Source organism: Amphibalanus amphitrite, unplaced genomic scaffold, assembly GCF_019059575.1.
Source record: "Amphibalanus amphitrite isolate SeventyFive unplaced genomic scaffold, NRLGWU_Aamphi_draft 000065F_arrow, whole genome shotgun sequence".
Lineage (NCBI taxonomy): Eukaryota > Metazoa > Arthropoda > Thecostraca > Balanomorpha > Balanidae > Amphibalanus > Amphibalanus amphitrite.
Genome location: NW_024881561.1, coordinates 1,088,398 through 1,107,489, shown reverse-complemented (window position 1 = coordinate 1,107,489; position 19,092 = coordinate 1,088,398). Strand labels below are relative to the sequence as shown.

General features: G+C 50.9%; 1 protein-coding gene across 5 annotated transcripts; it reads right to left on the bottom strand.

Moving 5' to 3' along the window:
• Nucleotides 1–101: 101 nt before the first annotated feature.
• LOC122378786 (acetyl-coenzyme A synthetase, cytoplasmic-like) lies at nt 102–15,438 on the bottom strand. 5 transcript variants are annotated; one of them, XM_043360274.1, is made up of 11 exons: nt 15,161–15,438; nt 7,531–7,854; nt 6,949–7,144; nt 6,353–6,479; nt 5,914–6,056; nt 5,332–5,447; nt 4,586–4,778; nt 4,045–4,178; nt 2,140–2,611; nt 1,675–1,828; nt 102–1,283 (listed from the first exon to the last, which is right to left on the bottom strand). In XM_043360274.1, exons 2-11 carry the CDS (start codon nt 7,851–7,853, stop codon nt 1,081–1,083), a joined length of 2,061 nt encoding a protein of 686 aa, XP_043216209.1. In that variant the 5' UTR covers nt 7,854; nt 15,161–15,438; the 3' UTR covers nt 102–1,080. The 5 variants fall into 5 exon arrangements, with proteins under 5 accessions (XP_043216209.1, XP_043216211.1, XP_043216212.1 ...); XM_043360276.1 differs by lacking the exon at nt 15,161–15,438 and adding an exon at nt 10,973–11,051; XM_043360277.1 differs by lacking the exon at nt 15,161–15,438 and adding an exon at nt 10,978–11,017.
• Nucleotides 15,439–19,092: the final 3,654 nt, after the last annotated feature.

Sequence of the window (19,092 nt, the reverse complement as noted above, 5' to 3'; positions counted from 1 at the left end):
CTCTGTGCCCGTTCAGGTTCATCTGACTGCGAGGCAGTAGGCCACAAATTATGGGCACCTTCATTTTCATTTAATATTTTTCCTTGAAGAAAGTCGTCTGATCATCTCAAAGCACTTTATTCCTACCACCACTGTCGACCACTAAATCTAGTAAAACGTCTCTGCACAAACATATCTATACTGTCTGAATTCAGGCAGCAAAGCTCTCACACGCGCGCATAATCCAAGCACGCCATGATCCAGCCAAGGCTCACCAAGGCACGCCAGCCACGCTCGGTAAAACATGGAGGTATTGCAGCAGCGAGTCTAAAATAGTCTCGCCCGAAAAAAACATGTTCTTTGTTCATCCATACGCCAGCCGAAATCGACCGTCTCAAACAAAATTGGCCACCACAATGGTATAAAACATAGGTTTGTTCCACGACGCGTGTGCGCATCCAAATGACGCTCGCGAAATGAGCCGCTCTTTCGTCTCACAAACACCCGATATACATCTCTGGCGCACAGCTCGTCCAAAAAGAGCCGTAAAAAATACACTGCACTCGTGATCCTCGGCACCTGCTGCGTTTTGAGCCGTGGTCGCCGTCGGTGATACACCAATACTGGACACCGTTTGTACGTTAGAAAAGAGCGCCGGGCCGGCTTTGATCAGCCCCATCACCGGGTTATGGTTCCCTGGCGCCGCCGGCAGCGGTTCCCTGGCGCCGCCGGCAGCTTTCCCTGGCGCCGGGTCGGCTTTGATCAGCCCCATCACCGGGTTATGGTTCCCTGGCGCCGCCGGCAGCTGTTCCCTGGCGCCGGGCCGCCTTTGATCAGCCCCATCACCGGGTTATGGTTCCCTGGCGCCGCCGGCAGCTGGGCCGCCGCCGCACCACCCCGCTACCGCTGCCGCCCGCTACTGAGGCGCTGGGACGGCGCACCACATCACTGAGGCACCACCGGCAGCCGCGCCGCCGCACCACCCCGCTACCGTCGCCGCCCGCCCGCTACCGACTGCGCTACTGGGGCTCTGGGACGGCCGGCCCTCCACACTGCTGCAGCAGTGGCTCTGGGGGCGGCCCGCCCGCCACGCCGCCGCCGCTACTTGAGGTGGACGCTGCGCAGCTCAAACAGTGCGTCTATGACGGTCGAGTCGGCCATCGTACTCACATCACCCAGCTGGCGGTCTCCGACGGCGATCTTCCGCAGCACGCGCCGCATGATCTTACCGGAGCGCGTCTTGGGCAGGCCCGGCGCGCTCTGCAGGTAGTCGGGCGCCGCGAACGCACCGATCCGCTCGCGTACTGCCGTCGGGCGGGGAGGGAGGGGAGAGGGGTCAGCTACTGCTCGCTGAGACCCGCCACCGGCTGAGACGACTGGTGTCGCCGTTAGTTATTGACGTCTGAGCTTTTCCCAGCAGCAAAATAAGTGAAACGCTTGCACTGCGATGTGAGCTCGCCTGCATGTCATTGAAAGCCATTGAGGCATATCGTTGGCAGCTCTCATTTCCTGAGTTTCCGTGCGCCTGGATTGCTGAGGTCATCGGCTCACAACGATAATGAATAACTTCCTCAAGTTAATATTCATCTCCCATACTGCCTTTAATTAGGTAATTATTTCAATCGCAGGACTCCGCCCTCACACCCTGCTCCCGTCTCCCACCCGTTCCTCTCCCTCCCGGCAGGCGGCACCCACCTTTGAGAATGAGGTCCTTTTTCAGCTGGTCGCTCCACTCGGTGCCCTGCTTGTTGGTGACGAAGCAGTAGACGGCCTCGCCCTTGATGGAGTGCGGCACGGCCACCACGGCCGCCTCAGCCACGGACGGGTGCTCGATCAGTGCCGACTCGATCTGAGCGCAGAACAGAGCGGCTCTCAGTCAGAGGGAACACACTCGATCTACCGCAGAACAGAGCGGCTCTCAGTCGGCGGGAACACGCTCGATCCGAGCACGGGACGGGGGCGGCTCTCAGTCGGCGGGACACACAGCCTGGGTCAGGGCGGACCCAACACCAGCACCTATCCGGGTTGGTGCAAAAATGCATTCGCTCGGGACCGGCACAAGTCCCCAATCACGCACCCGGCCAGTTTTCTTCCACACCTGACACCTGACGACCGGTCTAATCTTCATCACGCGGTTGACGATAGCCGTTTGCCACTCACCTGGGCTGTGGAGAGCAGGTGTCCGGACACGTTCAGCATATCGTCGATCCGTCCCGTCACCCAGATGTAGCCGTCCTCATCTCGCCGCGCGCCGTCGCCCGTGCAGTAGAACCCGTTGAACTTTTTGAAGTAGGTGGTCTCGAAGCGCTCGTGGTTGCCGAACACGGTCCGCATGATGCCCGGCCAGGGCCGGCGGAACACCAGGTAGCCCTCTCCGGGGCCGTGGATCTCCACTCCCTGTTCGTCGAGTAGCGCCGGCTGGACGCCAAAGAAGGGCCGGCACGCCGAGCCCGGTTTGGTGGGCGTGGCGCCGGGCAGCGGTGTGATGACGTGGCCGCCCGTCTCCGTCTGCCAGAACGTGTCGACGACGGCGCAGCGCGCGTCGCCCACCACCCGGTGGTACCACAGCCACGCCTCCGGGTTGATGGGCTCGCCCACCGTGGCCAGCACCTTCAGCGAGCGACGGCTGTACCTGGCGGGCGGCGAGGGGAGTGTGGGGTCAGGGTACAGCAGCTGTTCGCGGCACCCACCGTAGCAAGAGAGGGGAGGTCAGACGATAGTAGTGTGTCCGCAGGCAAAACAATTAAAGACTTTAGAAGGTTTGTCACGTCCAGCGTCGCTGGCACGGCAATACCATGAATCAATAAAGTTGCAGATACAAGAGAGTCAAAGTCATAGAGATGGATGGATACATGGATACGGAGAACAAGATGGATAGATACGCACAAGGGAGAAAACAAACGAATTATCTCTCCTTCTTTCCTTACTTGGCTCCATATTGGGGCGTTTCTGGAGCACTCACTTGGTAACTAGTTCGTCGGTAACCAGCTCGTCGCCGAGTCTACTCACTTGGTAACCAGCTCGTCGCCGAGTCTACTCACTTGGTAACCAGCTCGTCGCCGAGTCCACTCACTTGGTAACCAGCTCGTCGCCGAGTCTACTCGCTTGGTAACCAGCTCGTCGCCGAGTCTACTCACTTGGTAACCAGCTCGTCGCCGAGTCTACTCACTTGGTAACCAGTTCGTCGCCGAGTCTACTCACTTGGTAACCAGCTCGTCTCCGAGTCTACTCACTTGGTAACCAGCTCGTCGCCGAGTCCACTCACTTGGTAACCAGTTCGTCGCCGAGTCCACTTACTTGGTAACCAGCTCGTCTCCGAGTCTACTCACTTGGTAACCAGTTCGTCTCCGAGTCTACTCACTTGGTAACCAGCTCGTCTTCGAGTCTACTCACTTGGTACCCAGCTCGTCTCCGAGTCTACTCACTTGGTAACCAGCTCGTCTCCGAGTCTACTCACTTGGTAACCAGCTCGTCTCCGAGTCTACTCACTTGGTAACCAGCTCGTCTCCGAGTCTACTCACTTGGTAACCAGCTCGTCTCCGAGTCTACTCACTTGGTAACCAGCTCGTCTCCGAGTCTACTCACTTGGTAACCAGCTCGTCGCCGAGTCTACTCACTTGGTAACCAGCTCGTCTCCGAGTCTACTCACTTGGTAGCCAGCTCGTCTCCGAGTCTACTCACTTGGTGACCAGTTCATCTCCGAGTCTACTCACTTGGTAACCAGCTCGTCGCCGAGTCTACTCACTTGGTAACCAGCTCGTCTCCGAGTCTACTCACTTGGTGACCAATTCGTCTCCGAGTCTACTCACTTGGTGACCAGCTCGTCTCCGAGTCTACTCACTTGGTAACCAGTTCGTCTCCGAGTCTACTCACCTGGTAACCAGCTCATCTCCGAGTCTACTCACTTGGTAACCAGCTCGTCTCCGAGTCTACTCACTTGGTGACCAATTCGTCTCCGAGTCTACTCACTTGGTGACCAGCTCGTCTCCGAGTCTACTCACTTGGTAACCAGTTCGTCTCCGAGTCTACTCACCTGGTAACCAGCTCATCTCCGAGTCTACTCACTTGGTAACCAGTTCGTCTCCGAGTCTCATGAGTGCGCGGATGGCGGTAGGCGCTGTGTAAAACTTGGAGACGGCGTACTTGTCGACTATCTGCCACGGACGCTCGCCGTTTGGGTAGAACGGAGAGCCCTCGAACTGGCGGGCAGCGGAAGCTCGGTCAGGGGAGACAAAATTCAAGGTGACGATCAGGGAAAGGTTGTGGGGAGAAACCATGAAACGTGCTGTAGAGAGCTGTAGAGCATTCAGATAAAAAAACTATATTATAGCATACTGCAACCAATTCGCACATGAACCCCACTGACCAGTGACCACACACCTGCAAACGCACAAACAAATCATATGCCTGCATATTCTATACGCCGCAGTGCGTAGAGAGAGGGAGAGAGAAAGACTACCTATAAAGCTCGTACCTTCCGATTACATATGCCATAGCATCTCAACATCTCACACCCGGCTGCTGCTGAGCCCAATGTCACCCTCATATCCCAGTTTGTCCGTCTGCTATCTCACACATGCCTGCCCCCCCCCCCCCCCCGACTCACCATGACGGAGGTGGCCCGGTTGAGCAGCGGCCCGTACACCACGTACGAGTGGCCCGTGATCCAGCCCACGTCAGCCGTGCACCAGTACACGTCCTCCGGGTGGTAGTCGAACGAGTACTTGAACGTGGTGGCCGCGTACAGCATGTAGCCGGCCGTCGTGTGCAGCACGCCCTTCGGCTTACCCGTCGAGCCGCTGAACAGTCACACAAACAGCGGTAATGGTAAGAAACATGGCCAACCAGGCTCACACTAGACGGCTTGGTCAAAATTCGTCCAAAGGCTTTGTATGTCACGCAAGTGATGGCCCTACCGATATCATTAGCTGGGAGTCCGGATGGTGAACCTTGTTCGCCGTTGGCACCCACACCTCTGACATTGGGGCATATTGAGCGGCTTCTGAGCGTTACCACCAGGCTTAGGACATGAAGAACAGATCTTTGGCGCCTCTCACCCGGTATAGAGCAATAAGAGCGGGTCATAAGGGCCTCTCACCCGGTATAGAGCGTAAAGACCGGGTCTTAAGGGCCTCTCACCTGGCATAGAGCATAAAGAGCGGGTCCACTGTTACTCTCACCTGGTATTGAGCATGAAGAGCGGATCCTAAGGGTGCCTCACCTGGTATAGAGCATAAAGAGCTCGGTCAGTCAGTGCCTCTCACCTGGTATGGAGCATGAAGAGCGGGTCCACTATGCCTCTCACCTCACACCTGGTATAGAGCATAAAGAGCGGGTTGTCAGGCCTCTCACCTGGTATAGAGCATGAAGAGCGGGTCCTCGGCATCCATCCACTCGGGCTCGCAGTCGGGCGCCGCCTCCTTCATGGCGTCTGTCCACCAGACGTCCCGGCCGGCGCTCCAGGCCGCCTGCCGGCACGTCCAGGGCAGAGTCACAGGGGTGTGCTAACCGCTCCAGGCCGCCTAGCGGCACGTCCAAGTCACAGTCACAGGGGTGTAGAGATGTTGTACACTGTACAGGGACAGAGAAGAGGCTGAATGGCCTCTGTAAACCCAAACCCAGCTCTCGCTCCGATTTGGGCCCCGTCCCAGTGGCCAGCAGCGCTCACTGATGGCAGCCGACGGTGCAATACTGTTCTAAACAGCGAGAAACGGTCAGAGAGAAGCTGTATCTGACAACATCAGTACAGTCTGTCTCCCAACAGCGGGTCAATCTGCAACAATACGGCAGGTCAGGGCCAAGGAGCGACTTCCACCTGTGCCCAGAGAAAGTGTGAATTTCTGTAAACCACTAGAACCAATGAGAGAGCGCGTGTCAGCTCCCGACAGTGCGACAGCCGCGGTCACTCGGAACTAAGGGTACCCCGGTGCCCACCTCGATGTCGTACTCCATCTTCTTGGCGGGCTGCTCGCCGTCGGTGGCCCCGTTGGTGCCCGTGTGCTGCTTGAGCCGCGGCAGGTGCCGCACCACCAGCACCTTCCGCACCGTGTGGTCCTTCTCGGCGCACTCCTGGACCGCTGCCGGACACAGCGGACACAACACGGTCACCAGCGGTCACAGCGGACACAACACACTCAGAGCCGGTCACAGCCGGAAACAAAACGCTCATAGCCGGACATAGCAGAACATGGTAACTTCACAACCAGCCGGCCCAGCCACACCTTGCCTATTTATAACAGAAAAAGCACAGTCTATAATGCAATGAGATAAATGTTCCGAAATCCGAGTAAAACTCTATAAGAGTCTAGCAACATTCTAATTTCTAACATCTCGACTCCCAACACGTCGGCGCGGTGGCCAGGCCAGGACGTACCGTGGTCGGCGATCTCCTTCAGGTGCACCAGCTTGTTGCCGCGCCAGAAGCCGTCGGAGGTGACGATGACCTCGCACTTGGCGTCCAGGATCCGGTCGGCCAGCGCGTCCGCCGAAAAACCGCCAAACTGGTGGCAGGGACATCGAGTCAATGTACTAACAATCAAACACAGTGTCCGCCGAAAAACTGCCGAACTGGTGGCAGGGACATCGAGTCAATGTACTAACAATCAGTCGGTCAGCGTCCGCGAAAAAAAAAACGCCGATGAAAGCCAGCAGCCGCTGAAAGATAGCGACACTCACGAATCCCCAGCGGACACTCATCAAATAACAATGTACTATACGCCCAGCCTGTGCTCTACCACAGCAAACACTGTGAATGATGGACTGCTCAACACAACGTTTCATCCCATTCCTCAACATACCTCACTCCACTTCACTTTGTTCATCTTAACTCCCCTAAAACCCGACTCAAATCACTTTCCCTCATCCCAGCTTAATGCAACACAACACTCATTTACCTTCCTTCCCTCGCTCCGTCCTCCCCAAATCATCTCACATTACCTCCCCCTTCCCCCCCCCCACACACACACTCACCACGACCGAGTGCACGGCGCCGATGCGCGCGCAGGCCAGCACTGTGACGGCCAGCTCGGGTATCATGGGCAGGTAGACGGCCACTGGGTCTCCGCGGCGCACGCCGAGCGCGCGCAGGGCGTTACTGCAGCGGCGGACCCGTTCCAACAGCTGGCCATAGGTAACTACCTCGTCGTCGGCCGGCTCGTTACCCTCCCTGGCCGCGGAGCGGGCGGGGAAGGGTCAGTGGCGGTACGGAGCCGGTCAGGCGACAGTGTGGAGCCGGACAGTGTGGAGCCGGACAGGGGACAGTGCAGAGCCGGACAGGGCGGGACGACACGGGGCACAGGGCGGAAACTGCCAGACTCGAACTCTCCTGTTGTCTGAGCGAACACCAACTGCAGCAGCACACTAGCATATAACTATGTGACTCCCAACGCATCCAACAGCTACACGGCCCGCCAGAGTGCTTTTCACTCGGCCTCTCGCGCAGCCCGCTCCCGCTCCCAACTCACCAGTAGAACGCCACGCGGTCGGCCCGCTCCCGCTCCCAACTCACCAGTAGAACGCCACGCGGTCGGCCCGCTCCCGCTCCCAACTCACCAGTAGAACGCCACGCGGTCGGCGTCCCCGTTTTCGACGTGGCGGTCCAGCGCGTTATAGCAGACGTTGGTCGTCGCTCCACGCATCCACTCAATGAAGACCTTGCCTTTGGCCGCGTCAAAGTTGTAGTCGTAAAATTTGCCAGAGTGCGGCGTCTTCCAGTGGAACTGTTTGGCTATTTGGCCCCAGAACGCCTCCGGCTCATCAATGGACTGTTTGTACATGTCGTTGTACTGCTGCATGGAGGAGCAGTGGGCAGCACTGGCCAGCTCCTCTGGCGGCAGGTACACCTCATCCTTCAGCCCCTCCACGTGGGTAGCCATCCTGGGGACAGAGATCGAGCCGTTTGGGGCGGGCACCCGATACAGACAGACGGTAACAATCTGGGCTGCCTGGTGCCAGAATGCCACCTAAGTACCGTCATATGATGCGTGTGGTGCTTTTCAAGTAACTGCTTTACAACTGTATAAAGATCACCATGGGTATCTGGAATGTTGTGAATGGCAATTGGCTAAAGCATTGAGTCCAGGTCAGGAATGCAGAGCCAGAACCAGCATAGCCAGACCATGTCATCTAGAGCTAGAACAGCCAAATTCAGAACAGGCTGTCACCTTAACCCGGCTTGCAAAGCTGGTGCTGGGGATGGGGGTGAATGAAGGGGTGTATGGCGCTGCCCCCCCCCCCCCCCGGGGCAGCACCACCAGGGGGAGGAGCGGCAGCTGCCGTCCAGGCATGGAACAGGAGGGGCAAGCATATCTTTTGCCCCAGCTGTAATGCCAGAGGCCCTTTTGCTCGAAAGCATAGGTCCATACTCCCTTCTTATTGAAATGACTTTGCCACCATAGACATTGCCATTCCTGAAATCCCAGCTCTAAAATACAGTAGAAGGATGCTTTCTGCATAAAAAGGTATAATGAGGAGGTCCCCTGTAAGTACTAAGAACTGTGCCAATCAAGCCAACTGAGACCTGTAAGTTTCAAGAGACCCTTGTCAGCATGAAGAGAGGATATCAATACACAGTTTCTTGCTAGGAGAAGGCCCCTTGATAGGTTCTAAAGCCTGGAGGCTATAAAAGGCCCCTTATCTGCCCAGGTGAAACTTCGAGGTTACAGAAGGTCCCTGAACCTAGGTGCTATAACTTAAGAGTCCCTTGTCAGCAAGCGGGAAGCAAATCTATGTGATACAGCTTCTTGCTCAGAGAAGGCTCATGATCTGAAGCCTTGAGGCTGAAAAAGGCCCCTTATCTGCACAGGTGAAACTTTTTGGTTAAATCAAAATGAGACCCCTGAAACTTTTAAAAAATAGTTAACACATAAAATGACAAAGGCCTTAGGCCCCACTGTTGAGAGGCCCCATTGGCATTAGACCCCAAGGAAGCTCTGCCGCCTCTGCCCTCCTCCACAAAATATTGATATGTGGTGCCGAGCGTGCCCCCTCCATCTTGCCTAGCTACTGGATTCTGGATCACATCAGCATTATCAGCACATGGTAAGTGGTGCTGAGGAGTAAAATATTTAGAAAGTAAAAGTTAATTTTAAGGACCAGGTCAAAGGTCGGGTTGCTAGAAATTGTAAAGGTCAAACTTTTCTTTTTACCATATTTTGGCAAAGTAGCACATGATTCAGGAATTAATAAAACAATAGAACAACAGAAAAACGCATTCGATAGCCTTTTTTGAAGCTCTTTCTGATGAATAATCTGAAATTTGACATGTAAATGAGCGATGTCAGTAGGTGGAACTATGGTCATGAGTACCCAAATATAGGAACGTTCCCATTTTTGGGAACGGAGTTCCCAAATATGGGAACGGGCGTTCCCATTTATGAGAACGGAAGGTAATTTTTCGGCCGTTCTCCCACTAAAACTCATTAGTGCATCACGTCTCAAAAAAGTGCACGCTAATTTACGTATCTACTTAGTCTCTATAAAATTATCTTTAATCTGACCGTTGAACAAGGAAATTGACCGTCGAATGATATTTTTAATGATTTTTTGAAATGACGGAATGGTGAAAACATGGGTTATACTACATTTAACATGCAATTTTAAGGGAAATGAAGCGCTTTTTACATTTTGAGGTCAAGAATAATAATTTTCGCCTGGTTATGAAGTTTCATTCTAGCGACACCAGATGCTGACATATGCAAGCGAACACGCGGACAGTCCCGAGGTAATATTGTTGACTTTTAATGTCGGGGCGGACGACCGCGTGGAACGTGAGTGAATTTACCGAACTACTGCTGTAAACTCAGTTTAAGTGGTTGAAAATTATTCAGCTGTATTTTATCAACCCTGAAAGACATATTTTATTTGGATGCTAGCTGTTTAGCGTTGCTTTTAAGGAGCGTAATGAGCGTGGTTTTTGCCTTCAGTATTTTTAAGCACGATCGTTTTGGGGGAAGTTCTTTTATGCAGGTCGCCCTGTGTGGCTTATTTACAATTTTTATGCTGATTTTGATCATTTCTCGTGCCTATCCTACCAGGATTTTTGCCACTTACACTCATTAAGAAAGGAAAAAAGTAGATTTATATTGGGACTAGGTGTTTTGAGAGTGAAACATTTCAGCGTTCCCATTTTTGGATACTTACTTGTGCTCGTCAACTATCGGTGATAAACAGACAGGTGCTTGACATGTCTCCACCCTCGGCGCGGACGGTGGATATAGGCATGGAAGACCTTGTTGAACATCGCTGAGCGTTGTGAATTACATAATCCTGCAGAGGGGGGCGTGCCCGCTGCGAGATCGACGGGAATAAAAGCGCAGAAGACCGGGCGAAACATGCGACGGTCTTGCCGGAAAGGTCATCTGATGATTGTTAACAATAATTTGCGGCGTTGGACGTGATGCTTGTTAATAAAAAGAGCCCCTGAAAGGCGTCAGTGAAATCGTTCCCAATTTTGGGTACACCGTTCCCATAATAAAGAACGCTTGCAGCGCCAGTGTACGAGAGCGTTCCCAAATTTGGGCTCGCGGCCCGGATGATGGACTGCTTTAGAAATAGGGGAACGATTTGAAACTTCAATGGGCCTTACAATATCAAACTCTTTCCCAACAATATTGAGACAAATATCAGGCGGTTCATGATCGTTTTATATTTTTTGGACGTCATTTAACAGTTCTTTTTCTTGTTTTAAATAATGCCTACATGGCGTTCCCATATTTGGGTTTATCGTTCCCAAACATGGGAACGAAAATGCGTTCCCGAAAATGGGTACGCTTGACCATAGTTCCGCCTACTGATGTAGCCTCCAAAGTGCAAAAACTTAAAACTGACGTGTTTGAGGAGTATTAAATGTTTCCGAGAAAATTAACTATTAGCACGAAGCTTGTATAAATCATCATTTAACAATGAAAATGGTGTAAGCTAATGTTGAAAGAAAAACAAAACATCCTCATCAGAAATGAGATATTCATCATACGAAAAAATCGACCTAACACACCTCACGCCGGAGTTCTATAACTGGCTTGGCTTTGCTCACGCCCCTCCACACAAAATCGCTTTTTTTTTTTTTTTTTTTTAGTGGCCCTAACTTACGTTACCGGCCTCGCGAGGAGGGCGGCGACCTAACTACGCCGCGCAAAACAAACCGGCCGTCCTAACTAAGACCGGTGGCCACTTTTACAGCAAGACAACATGGGAAAACCCATATCCATGTACTATGCCATGAATATGGGAAAAAACCCATGAATTTACGTTAAGACACATAAATGACAGTGAAACTTACCGGTAAATTGATGTTTGTGAAGGGAGGGAAGGAGGAAGTTTGTGAATGGTAAGGTTACGAGAGTTTGATGACAGGAATGGTTTGAAGAGTGGGGGATATGTCGCTGGGAGGGATGGGGTTTGTGAATGTTTAAGCGTCACGATGAAAGGAATGGTTTGGAGGATGGGGAATCTGTCGCTGCTGCAGTTGGCGGCCGACGGTTGTCTGTGGTCGTTCAACCCGGCCGCCGCCGCTGTTCAGCGGCCGGGGTCCGCTGGTGTAGCTCGCTGGGCCGCTGAGCCTCTAAGCCTGCTCCAGCGGCAGGAGAAAACCCGTCTGCCACCGAAGCTCTGTGTTTCGGCACCAGCGAAAAACCCGACCCATCCCGTATCACAAGTCAGCCTGGTGGTAGCGAAACGGGCGCCTGCTAACAGTCAAGGCCGTTAAAGTAGCTCTGAGTAGGGTGATGTTAGGACGAAATCAAGTACCAGGTTTGTCAATGTTGTGTCGTCCCCGAGAAGCGTCGGGAGGTCGTTTTTAAGGTGTTGTACCGCAAGATAGTTAGTGATGTGTCTTCGTTCGTGATGCAATGCCGTGCATGCGATCAAAATGTGCTCTACGGAGATGCGTGTGTCGCAGGTGTGGCAAATCGGAGGGCCCGTCCTATCAAAAAGGTGGCCATGGGTGAGGCGAGTATGACCACACCTCAATCTGGCCAGGGTCACCTCGCGTATCCTGTCTGGTTGGTTACATGTGACCCATGTTCTAAGTTCTCGTTTGATCGCATACATATGTGCAGCATGATGTTGGTCCCATTTGCGTTGAAGGTACTCGGCGAATTTGATTTTTATCATATGAATAGCGTCCCCTTGGGCCATAGGTTCCACAACTGGATCAGGTCGCATTGCAGCCTCCTTTGCGAGGACATCCGCACGTTCATTTCCTGCAATACCGTAATGACCTGGAACCCAAAGAAGGGTCACATGCTGGCCCTCATTGAGATCTGATGTGATCCTGAGAATATTGTAGATACCGTGGTGGGTAACATTATCGGTCCTTTCCAGTGCTTGAAGAGCGGATTTCGAATCAGTACAGATGGTTGCCCGATCAATCTTTTCTGCCTTGATGTGCTCCATAACTTTTTCGATTGCGTGAACTTCGGCACTAAAGACTGTCGTAAATTCTTGAAGCCGGGTCCCAAACCTAAGCCCAGGGCCGACGGCTGCTGAACCTATCTGATTTTCGTGACATGAGCCATCTGTGAAGAAAAAAGCAGAGTCGCAGTTGAGCTCTACATACTCCTGGAAGAGCATTTGAGCTTCCACCGGAGGTATACTGGTCTTCTTATAATCAAAAAGAAATTCAATGGATAGGTCTTTGAGGAGCCAAAATGGAATCATAGGAGGATTTAGAGTAACTTCAGTGCGCCTAATGTTTAGCAGTTGATGAGCTTGCTCAAGGCACCCGGGTAGAAAGCACGATCTACGCAGTGGGCGTCGGGTTCTTGGTTTCCTCGCCTCCATTGCTGGTACCGCAATGTGATTTCGAACACTTTTTGCTCTGTAGTAATAGCGGAGGAAAAGAAAGACGCGTCGGTCATCAAGTGCTGGAATGCCGGTATCTGCACGAAGCGCAAGAACTGGCGATGTGCGAAAAGCCCCAGTTAGAAGTCTCAAGCACGTTGATTGAACGGCTTCTAGACGTTTGCATAAACTGGGCGACAGTGTGCTAAACAGATAACAATTGTACTCAATCGTAGATCTGATTAGCCCAATATACAACATTTGCAATGTTTCCTGTCCGCACCCCAAGAAAACCCACATATGCATCTTAGGACATTGATTCGTTTAATACAACGTGCTCTTAGGTGCTCAACGTGTTGACGGAAGGTTAGATTAGTATCCAAAATGATCCCTAGAAATTTGTGTGACGTGGAAAAAGGTATTTTAATCCCATCGATGTGTGGGGATCTTTCAAGCGATGGACGGGGTCCACGTTTGAAGACCATCATGACTGATTTTGGTGCTGACAAAAAGAATCCCCATTTTGTGCACCATTTAACGCAGTGATCAACCACTGTTTGCAATATAGAATAAGCCTGTTTGTAGTTTTTGTGGGATACCCATATTGCTATATCATCAGCAAAAAGCGAATAGCGGACAGAAAATGTTAGAACACGTGGCAGGAGTAGGAGCATATCGTTCAGGGCAATCAAGAACAGCGTAGGTGACAGCACGCTGCCTTGAGGGACGCCATGTTCCATTACAAAGTCGTCAGAAAGTGTCGCTTGGCAACGAACTTTGAAAGTTCGGGGTTTTAGGAAATTTTGAAGAAACGCAGCCAAATGGCCTCTGATTCCGATTGAGTGCAGCTTATAAATTATCGTCGAACTGTGTACCTTGTTGAAGGCTGACATTAGATCTAGGAAAATAGCAACAGTCGGTCGCCTATGTTCCCAGTTTACCTGGATGTCCGAGATAAGGCGAATGATATTGTCTGCCGTACTACGATTTTTCTGAAAACCGCTTTGACATATATCAATGCAATGGTTGCTCTCAAGGTAAAATCGCAGGCGCCTGTTTACCATTCTTTCGAAAATCTTGGAGACACAATTGGTTAGTGAGATTGGGCGATACGAATTTGCGTCGTGCTGGTCTTTGCCGGGTTTGAGGATAGGTATGATTATACTTTTAAGCCATTCATCCGGGAAGTTGTCCTCAGTCCATAGTTTGTTGAATGCTATCAGTAGTGTGGAAAGGTTAAGTTCGTTCAATTTTGTGAAAAAAGAATATGGAATGGAGTCTGGTCCTACCGAAGTTTTAGTGCTTGCCTTTGCTAGGGATAGATAGTAGTACGGAAGGAAATAGTTCACTTTCCTGAAATTAGTATTTTGCTATGGATTTATGTTTTTTTATGCTCAAAATGATCAGAAAATAAAACAAAACGTTTTTGTAAAAAGGATTATTTTCTATATTTTAGTATAAGAAGAACTATATTCTATATAAAATAATGTTTGACGCGGAAGCTTATTACGCGTTGACCAATCATATTGCGTAGGACAAACCCATCGGCTGTAAGCAGCATTCTGATTGGCTGACGATGACGTGACTGCATTCCTCAGCAAGGCACGCATTCCTCTGCAAGGCACTCTTTTCGGAACGAAAAATGGAATATCTTCGTCTAGGGTGATCGTTGGGCCGTAAAAGCTTCTGATTTGTGCTAGTCTCAGCGCAAGCAACAAAACTGCTATTCCAGTTCCAAACCCCATGTTAAAAGTGAACTATTTCCTTTAAGTTCTCTTAGGGTAAAAGGAGCATTGTATGGTTCAGAGTTTGCAGAAGAAAAATCAAGATTTACTGTTCTATTAACGAGAGCTCGATGCACGCTCAAGGAGTAAATATCTGTAGACGATGTGTTGGCAAAGTGTTGGGCAAATATATTTGTGACGGTAACTGGGTCAGTTACGAATATATTGTTTGAAAGCAATTGCGGAAAGGCACCTAAATTAGTTCGTCGTGAGGCGAAAGCACGAACATGACTCCAGAGTTCGCTGAGCGGGGTAAAACGATTACATTTAGCGGCATAGTTTTGCCATGCCGCCTTCTTTTCTTTGTATATAGTTTCCGCACATTCTTTACGGGCAGCGGTATACAGTTGGGCATGTCTGGGACATATGCATCTCTGGAAGTTTCTGAAGGCTCTTTTTCTTATTGCTTTGGCTCTTTGGCATTTCCAGTTCCACCAGACAAGATTTTTAGATTCATTTGCAGTTCCAATCTTAATAGTTTTTTCTTTTAGCGTTTCACTGGCCGATTTCTTCATAGCCCCCATAAAATTGGAAATGGTCTGAGACAGGCCGTAGGGAGCATGTCTGTTGACCTTTGCGTTAAAGCCCGACCAATCCGCGTTATTTGTTTGCCATACCTTCAGTGTCGGTGCTGGTGACAGCGTGGTTGCACTGGTAAGCATGATGTGAAACACAAAATCGCGTCAAAAGAGAAATAAACGAATGTAACAGCAGCGTCATAAATGCATTAAAAATAAACTGTGCTATTTTACAGCTAAAACGGAAAAAGGAGCTTCTTTTATACCATCTATTTTGAGTTTCCTAGGATGTAATGATTTATATTCTTATGCCTCATGCTATTTTTATTGAATTAAATTCTAATTGGGATACTTTGGAATCGGTTTACAGCACAAAACTGTATGAAAAATTAGCATATGAAGGAAGCTGCAAAATACTAAGGCTCCTCTGATGGTGACCTCGATTTTGTGTGTTTACTAATTTCCAAGCTTTCTCATTGATTTCCCCGCTGCTCCCCGTGAAGGTCGATGTGTGCCTGTCCTTGTGCCTGTCGGTTGAGGTTCAGGGCCTCCTCTAACATACCCACTGGGTGGGCAAATGCCCACCCAGTCACCACAATTGCCCACCCAGTGGCGTCGATTTGCCCACCCAGAAGCAAATGCAAAAATTCTGGTCCGGCCGGACGTCCGGTACTACCTTTCTGGTCTTAAGCAAACTGGATGCTGTTTGAAGGTCAAAAAAAAGTTTTCTGGTTGCCCGATATTCAGGGACGTAGTCAGAATTTCCTCAAGGAGGGGGCCAAACGCACAGGGGCCCAAAATAACCCCCTCAAAATCCAAAAAGCCATCTGGTTGGATCCAATATTTTTTGGAGGGGGCCCAAATAAATAGAAAAATATTTATTAACAAAAAATATTAGAACTGAGGGGGTAAGCAGTCCATGGGCCCTGTTAGATAGGCCCACGAATAGCTTCATAGAGTCGCCAGTCGGTTTTGAGGGCGGTCTGAGGGCCCGTAGGTCGGATGAGGGTTCTTCAGACCGTCACAGGCCCCTACAGCGCATGAGAGCCTCGTAAGCCGTCTGAGGGTCATATAAGCCGCCTAAGGGCCACTAAGACCGACAAAAGCCCTCTTTGCACTTGCAGAGGCCCAGTCATGCCGACGGAGGGCTCTCTCAGACAAACTAAGGACCCGTTCAGGGCATTTGAGGGCTTCCTCAAACCGATAGGGGCCCCTCAGATCGACAGTGGATCCGATCCGAGCTCCCTCAAACCGATATAGGGTCAGACCAACAGTCGGAACGCATTGATTCTGTTTACACACCGTTGGACCCAAGTTGGACCCATCTCATCCAACTGGACCCCCTGGTTTCAATAGGGCCCCAAGGCTCTAAAATTGGGGCTCTCTTGGCCAAAGTATAACTACTCAGCTGTGTCAAAGGATCTGCCGAAGGGGCCTTTGCGTCGCCAAGGGCCCACTGTGTCAGCCAGGGGCCCCTATAGAATAAGGACCCCTGGCTTACAGGGGGGGGGGCATGGTCACTTTGGCCCCCTCCTTGGCTATGCCACTGCAGGTGACAAGCGTTCTTCCGGGCGACCAGGGAGCAGGGGCCAGGCGACCAGGCCCCCAGGCGACCAGGGGCCCCCATGCGACTAGCCTCCAAGCGACCGGGGCCCTCTAGGCGACCAGGGGCCCCAGGAAACCGGGGGTCATCGGATGAGTGCAGGGGCCCATTGGGTCATCAGAGGGACACAGAAATGAAACCTCGATATCAATTTTCTTCCGAGTAAAAGACGTTTTATCCAGTGTTTGAAAAAATATCCCGGGGCCTGAGGGGCTCCCCCATGGCGCGTTTTGCGCTCAAGGGAGGGGGCCATTGCCCCCGTGGCCCCTCCTCCTTGGCTACGCCCCTGCCGATATTGTTATTCATGGACAAAGCCAGCTAAATCTCTAAATACGGCTGAGCTAAACAAATAAGCAAGAATCATTACCGGTTCGGGTAGCCTTTACTACAATGTATTATGTTAGTTAGCCCTCGCCCGGTGAGGGGGTTGATGCACCCCCCTAAGGTTTTTCACAAATAACGTAAAAACGGCGGCGCTCAAATTTGGCATACCCTCTGGGGCAACCTTTTGGCACTTGTCCTGAAAATTTCAGATCTCTAGTCTTTTCAGGTCAGGTCACCAGGTCACAAACCCCGTACAAGGTCAGGGGAAAATTGGACTAGTTTAGCGGCAACCGAATGCCAGAGTTTTTCGTTGATAGCGTGAGTTCTATAGCACGTAGCGCTACCAAATTTAAGACACGACTTGGAGCATCTGTTTGTCACTTGGCCTTGGAGTTTTAGGTTCCAGTGACCTGAGGCCAGGTCACAAGTCACAAAAACTGGTATATTGTCAAAATAGCAAGAATACCGAATAAGAATACCTACCACGCAGTTTGCGGAGGGCTGTACATGTAACTCTGGAACGAATCGCTCGAGCATCGCTAACCATAAAACATACGACAAACGTTAACTTTGCAAACTATCATCTTATTTCCAATAACGGCACTGCTTATTTCGCCTCACCCCCGCCCCCCCCCCCCCGGTAACAGGTTTTGAAATTGGTTGAACCCCAAAACAGTGGCTGGATTCGCCCTTGGGCAGGGAAGTGGCGAAAATTCTGCCCACCCAGTGAAAAATCCTTAGAGGAGGCCCTGTTGAGGTTGGGAAATTATGTGCATGTGCTGAATGAACTTGCTTAAGCAGCTTGAACTATACTTATCTAATTGTTTTATGGTGTGCATGAAATATGAATTCAATTTGTTAGATTGAGATATGCTGCTCTCAAAGTAAAATATCATAATCAATCGCTGGTTCACACTTCATTTCGACCCAGTATGCTTTTGAAGCATAAAGAAAATTGCATGCTGTGACAACCAATTTAAAATATTTCAACAATTTGGTAGGTACTTACTATTAGAGCAAACAGCCACGCAGTGCTTGGGTGCTTCGTCATCACGTTTATTTACTTAAGTACCTACCTACATACAAAGTACGGAATTTGGATAGTCCAGACTCCAGAGGCCCTAAAAAACTTTCTAGTTGAGCTCCTCGTGCATCTGACTATTCATCTTCATGAGGGAATGTGCAAGGTTTGCCCAGTGAGCATCAGACCAGTTTTTTTAATTTGAATTGGTTTGGACTTTGGAGTGTTGGAGGCAATGACTGCTGGCTGTAGACTGTTCCAGTCATTGATGACACATGGTGGTAAAATGTTATCGGCCAACAAAATAGCAGCCTGAATAGGCCCATCTGAGTTGGAAACAGGGCTGCAGATTTTATGGATTTTCTTCTGATTCCAACTTTCATAAATTGACTGCCTCTGCTTTTCTTGCTGAAAAGGAGCATGGCCGAAGCTTTGACAATATCTGCCTTGGAATTATCAATGAGCATAGCCATAATCCATCCAAGCAAACAGGTGTAGCGCATAGCTAAGGCTCAGTATTCACTATTCAGTGATCAGTTTAAGTTATGTGATGTTGACTCCAACTCTTAAATCTGAGCCAGTAAAATTTTGGTGAACAAATTGTGACTCCAGGTAGAACTTCCAGCCTGATAACAAGCCCTGTTTCAAAATCTATCCCATTTCTGCGTATTATGTGGCTTTGAGGATTGAGAGGAACAAACACGACTAAGTTGGGTAAGACGGTGTTAGACAAGTCAAAGTAGGGTTGGTGAGGCGCCAAACTGCAATTTGGACTGGCTAGGCTGCATTAGATGATGACTGGGGGCAGCTCCAGATCGTGATTGGGTCCCGGCTGGCCTGGTGGGATGGCGCTTGACTGCGACTGGGACAGGTGCTGGCCGGTGGGCGGCCCCCATACAACGGATGGGACAGTCCGTGCCAGACCGTGAGGGGACGGGTGGGCGGCGCCAGGCCAGGTCTGACTGTCGGTAGGCGGCGCCAAACGTGACCCTCTGCTGTGTGTGTTTGTGGGTTTGGTGGTGGTCGGTGGCAGTGTCACTCAGTGACGGCGTGGCGCGGCGGCGGTCGGTGGCAGTGTGACGC

Excerpts from the sequence above, each read along its gene's own strand:
- LOC122378786 (XM_043360274.1), bottom strand. The coding sequence starts at position 7,853 with ATGGCTACCCACGTGGAGGGGCTGAAGGATGAGGTGTACCTGCCGCCA. Across the intron at positions 2,612-4,044 it reads GGAGACGAACTGGTTACCAA|GTACAGCCGTCGCTCGCTGA; the intron begins GTGAGTAGACTC and ends GCCGCCCGCCAG. Across the intron at positions 1,284-1,674 it reads AAAGGACCTCATTCTCAAAG|TACGCGAGCGGATCGGTGCG; the intron begins GTGGGTGCCGCC and ends GCCCGACGGCAG.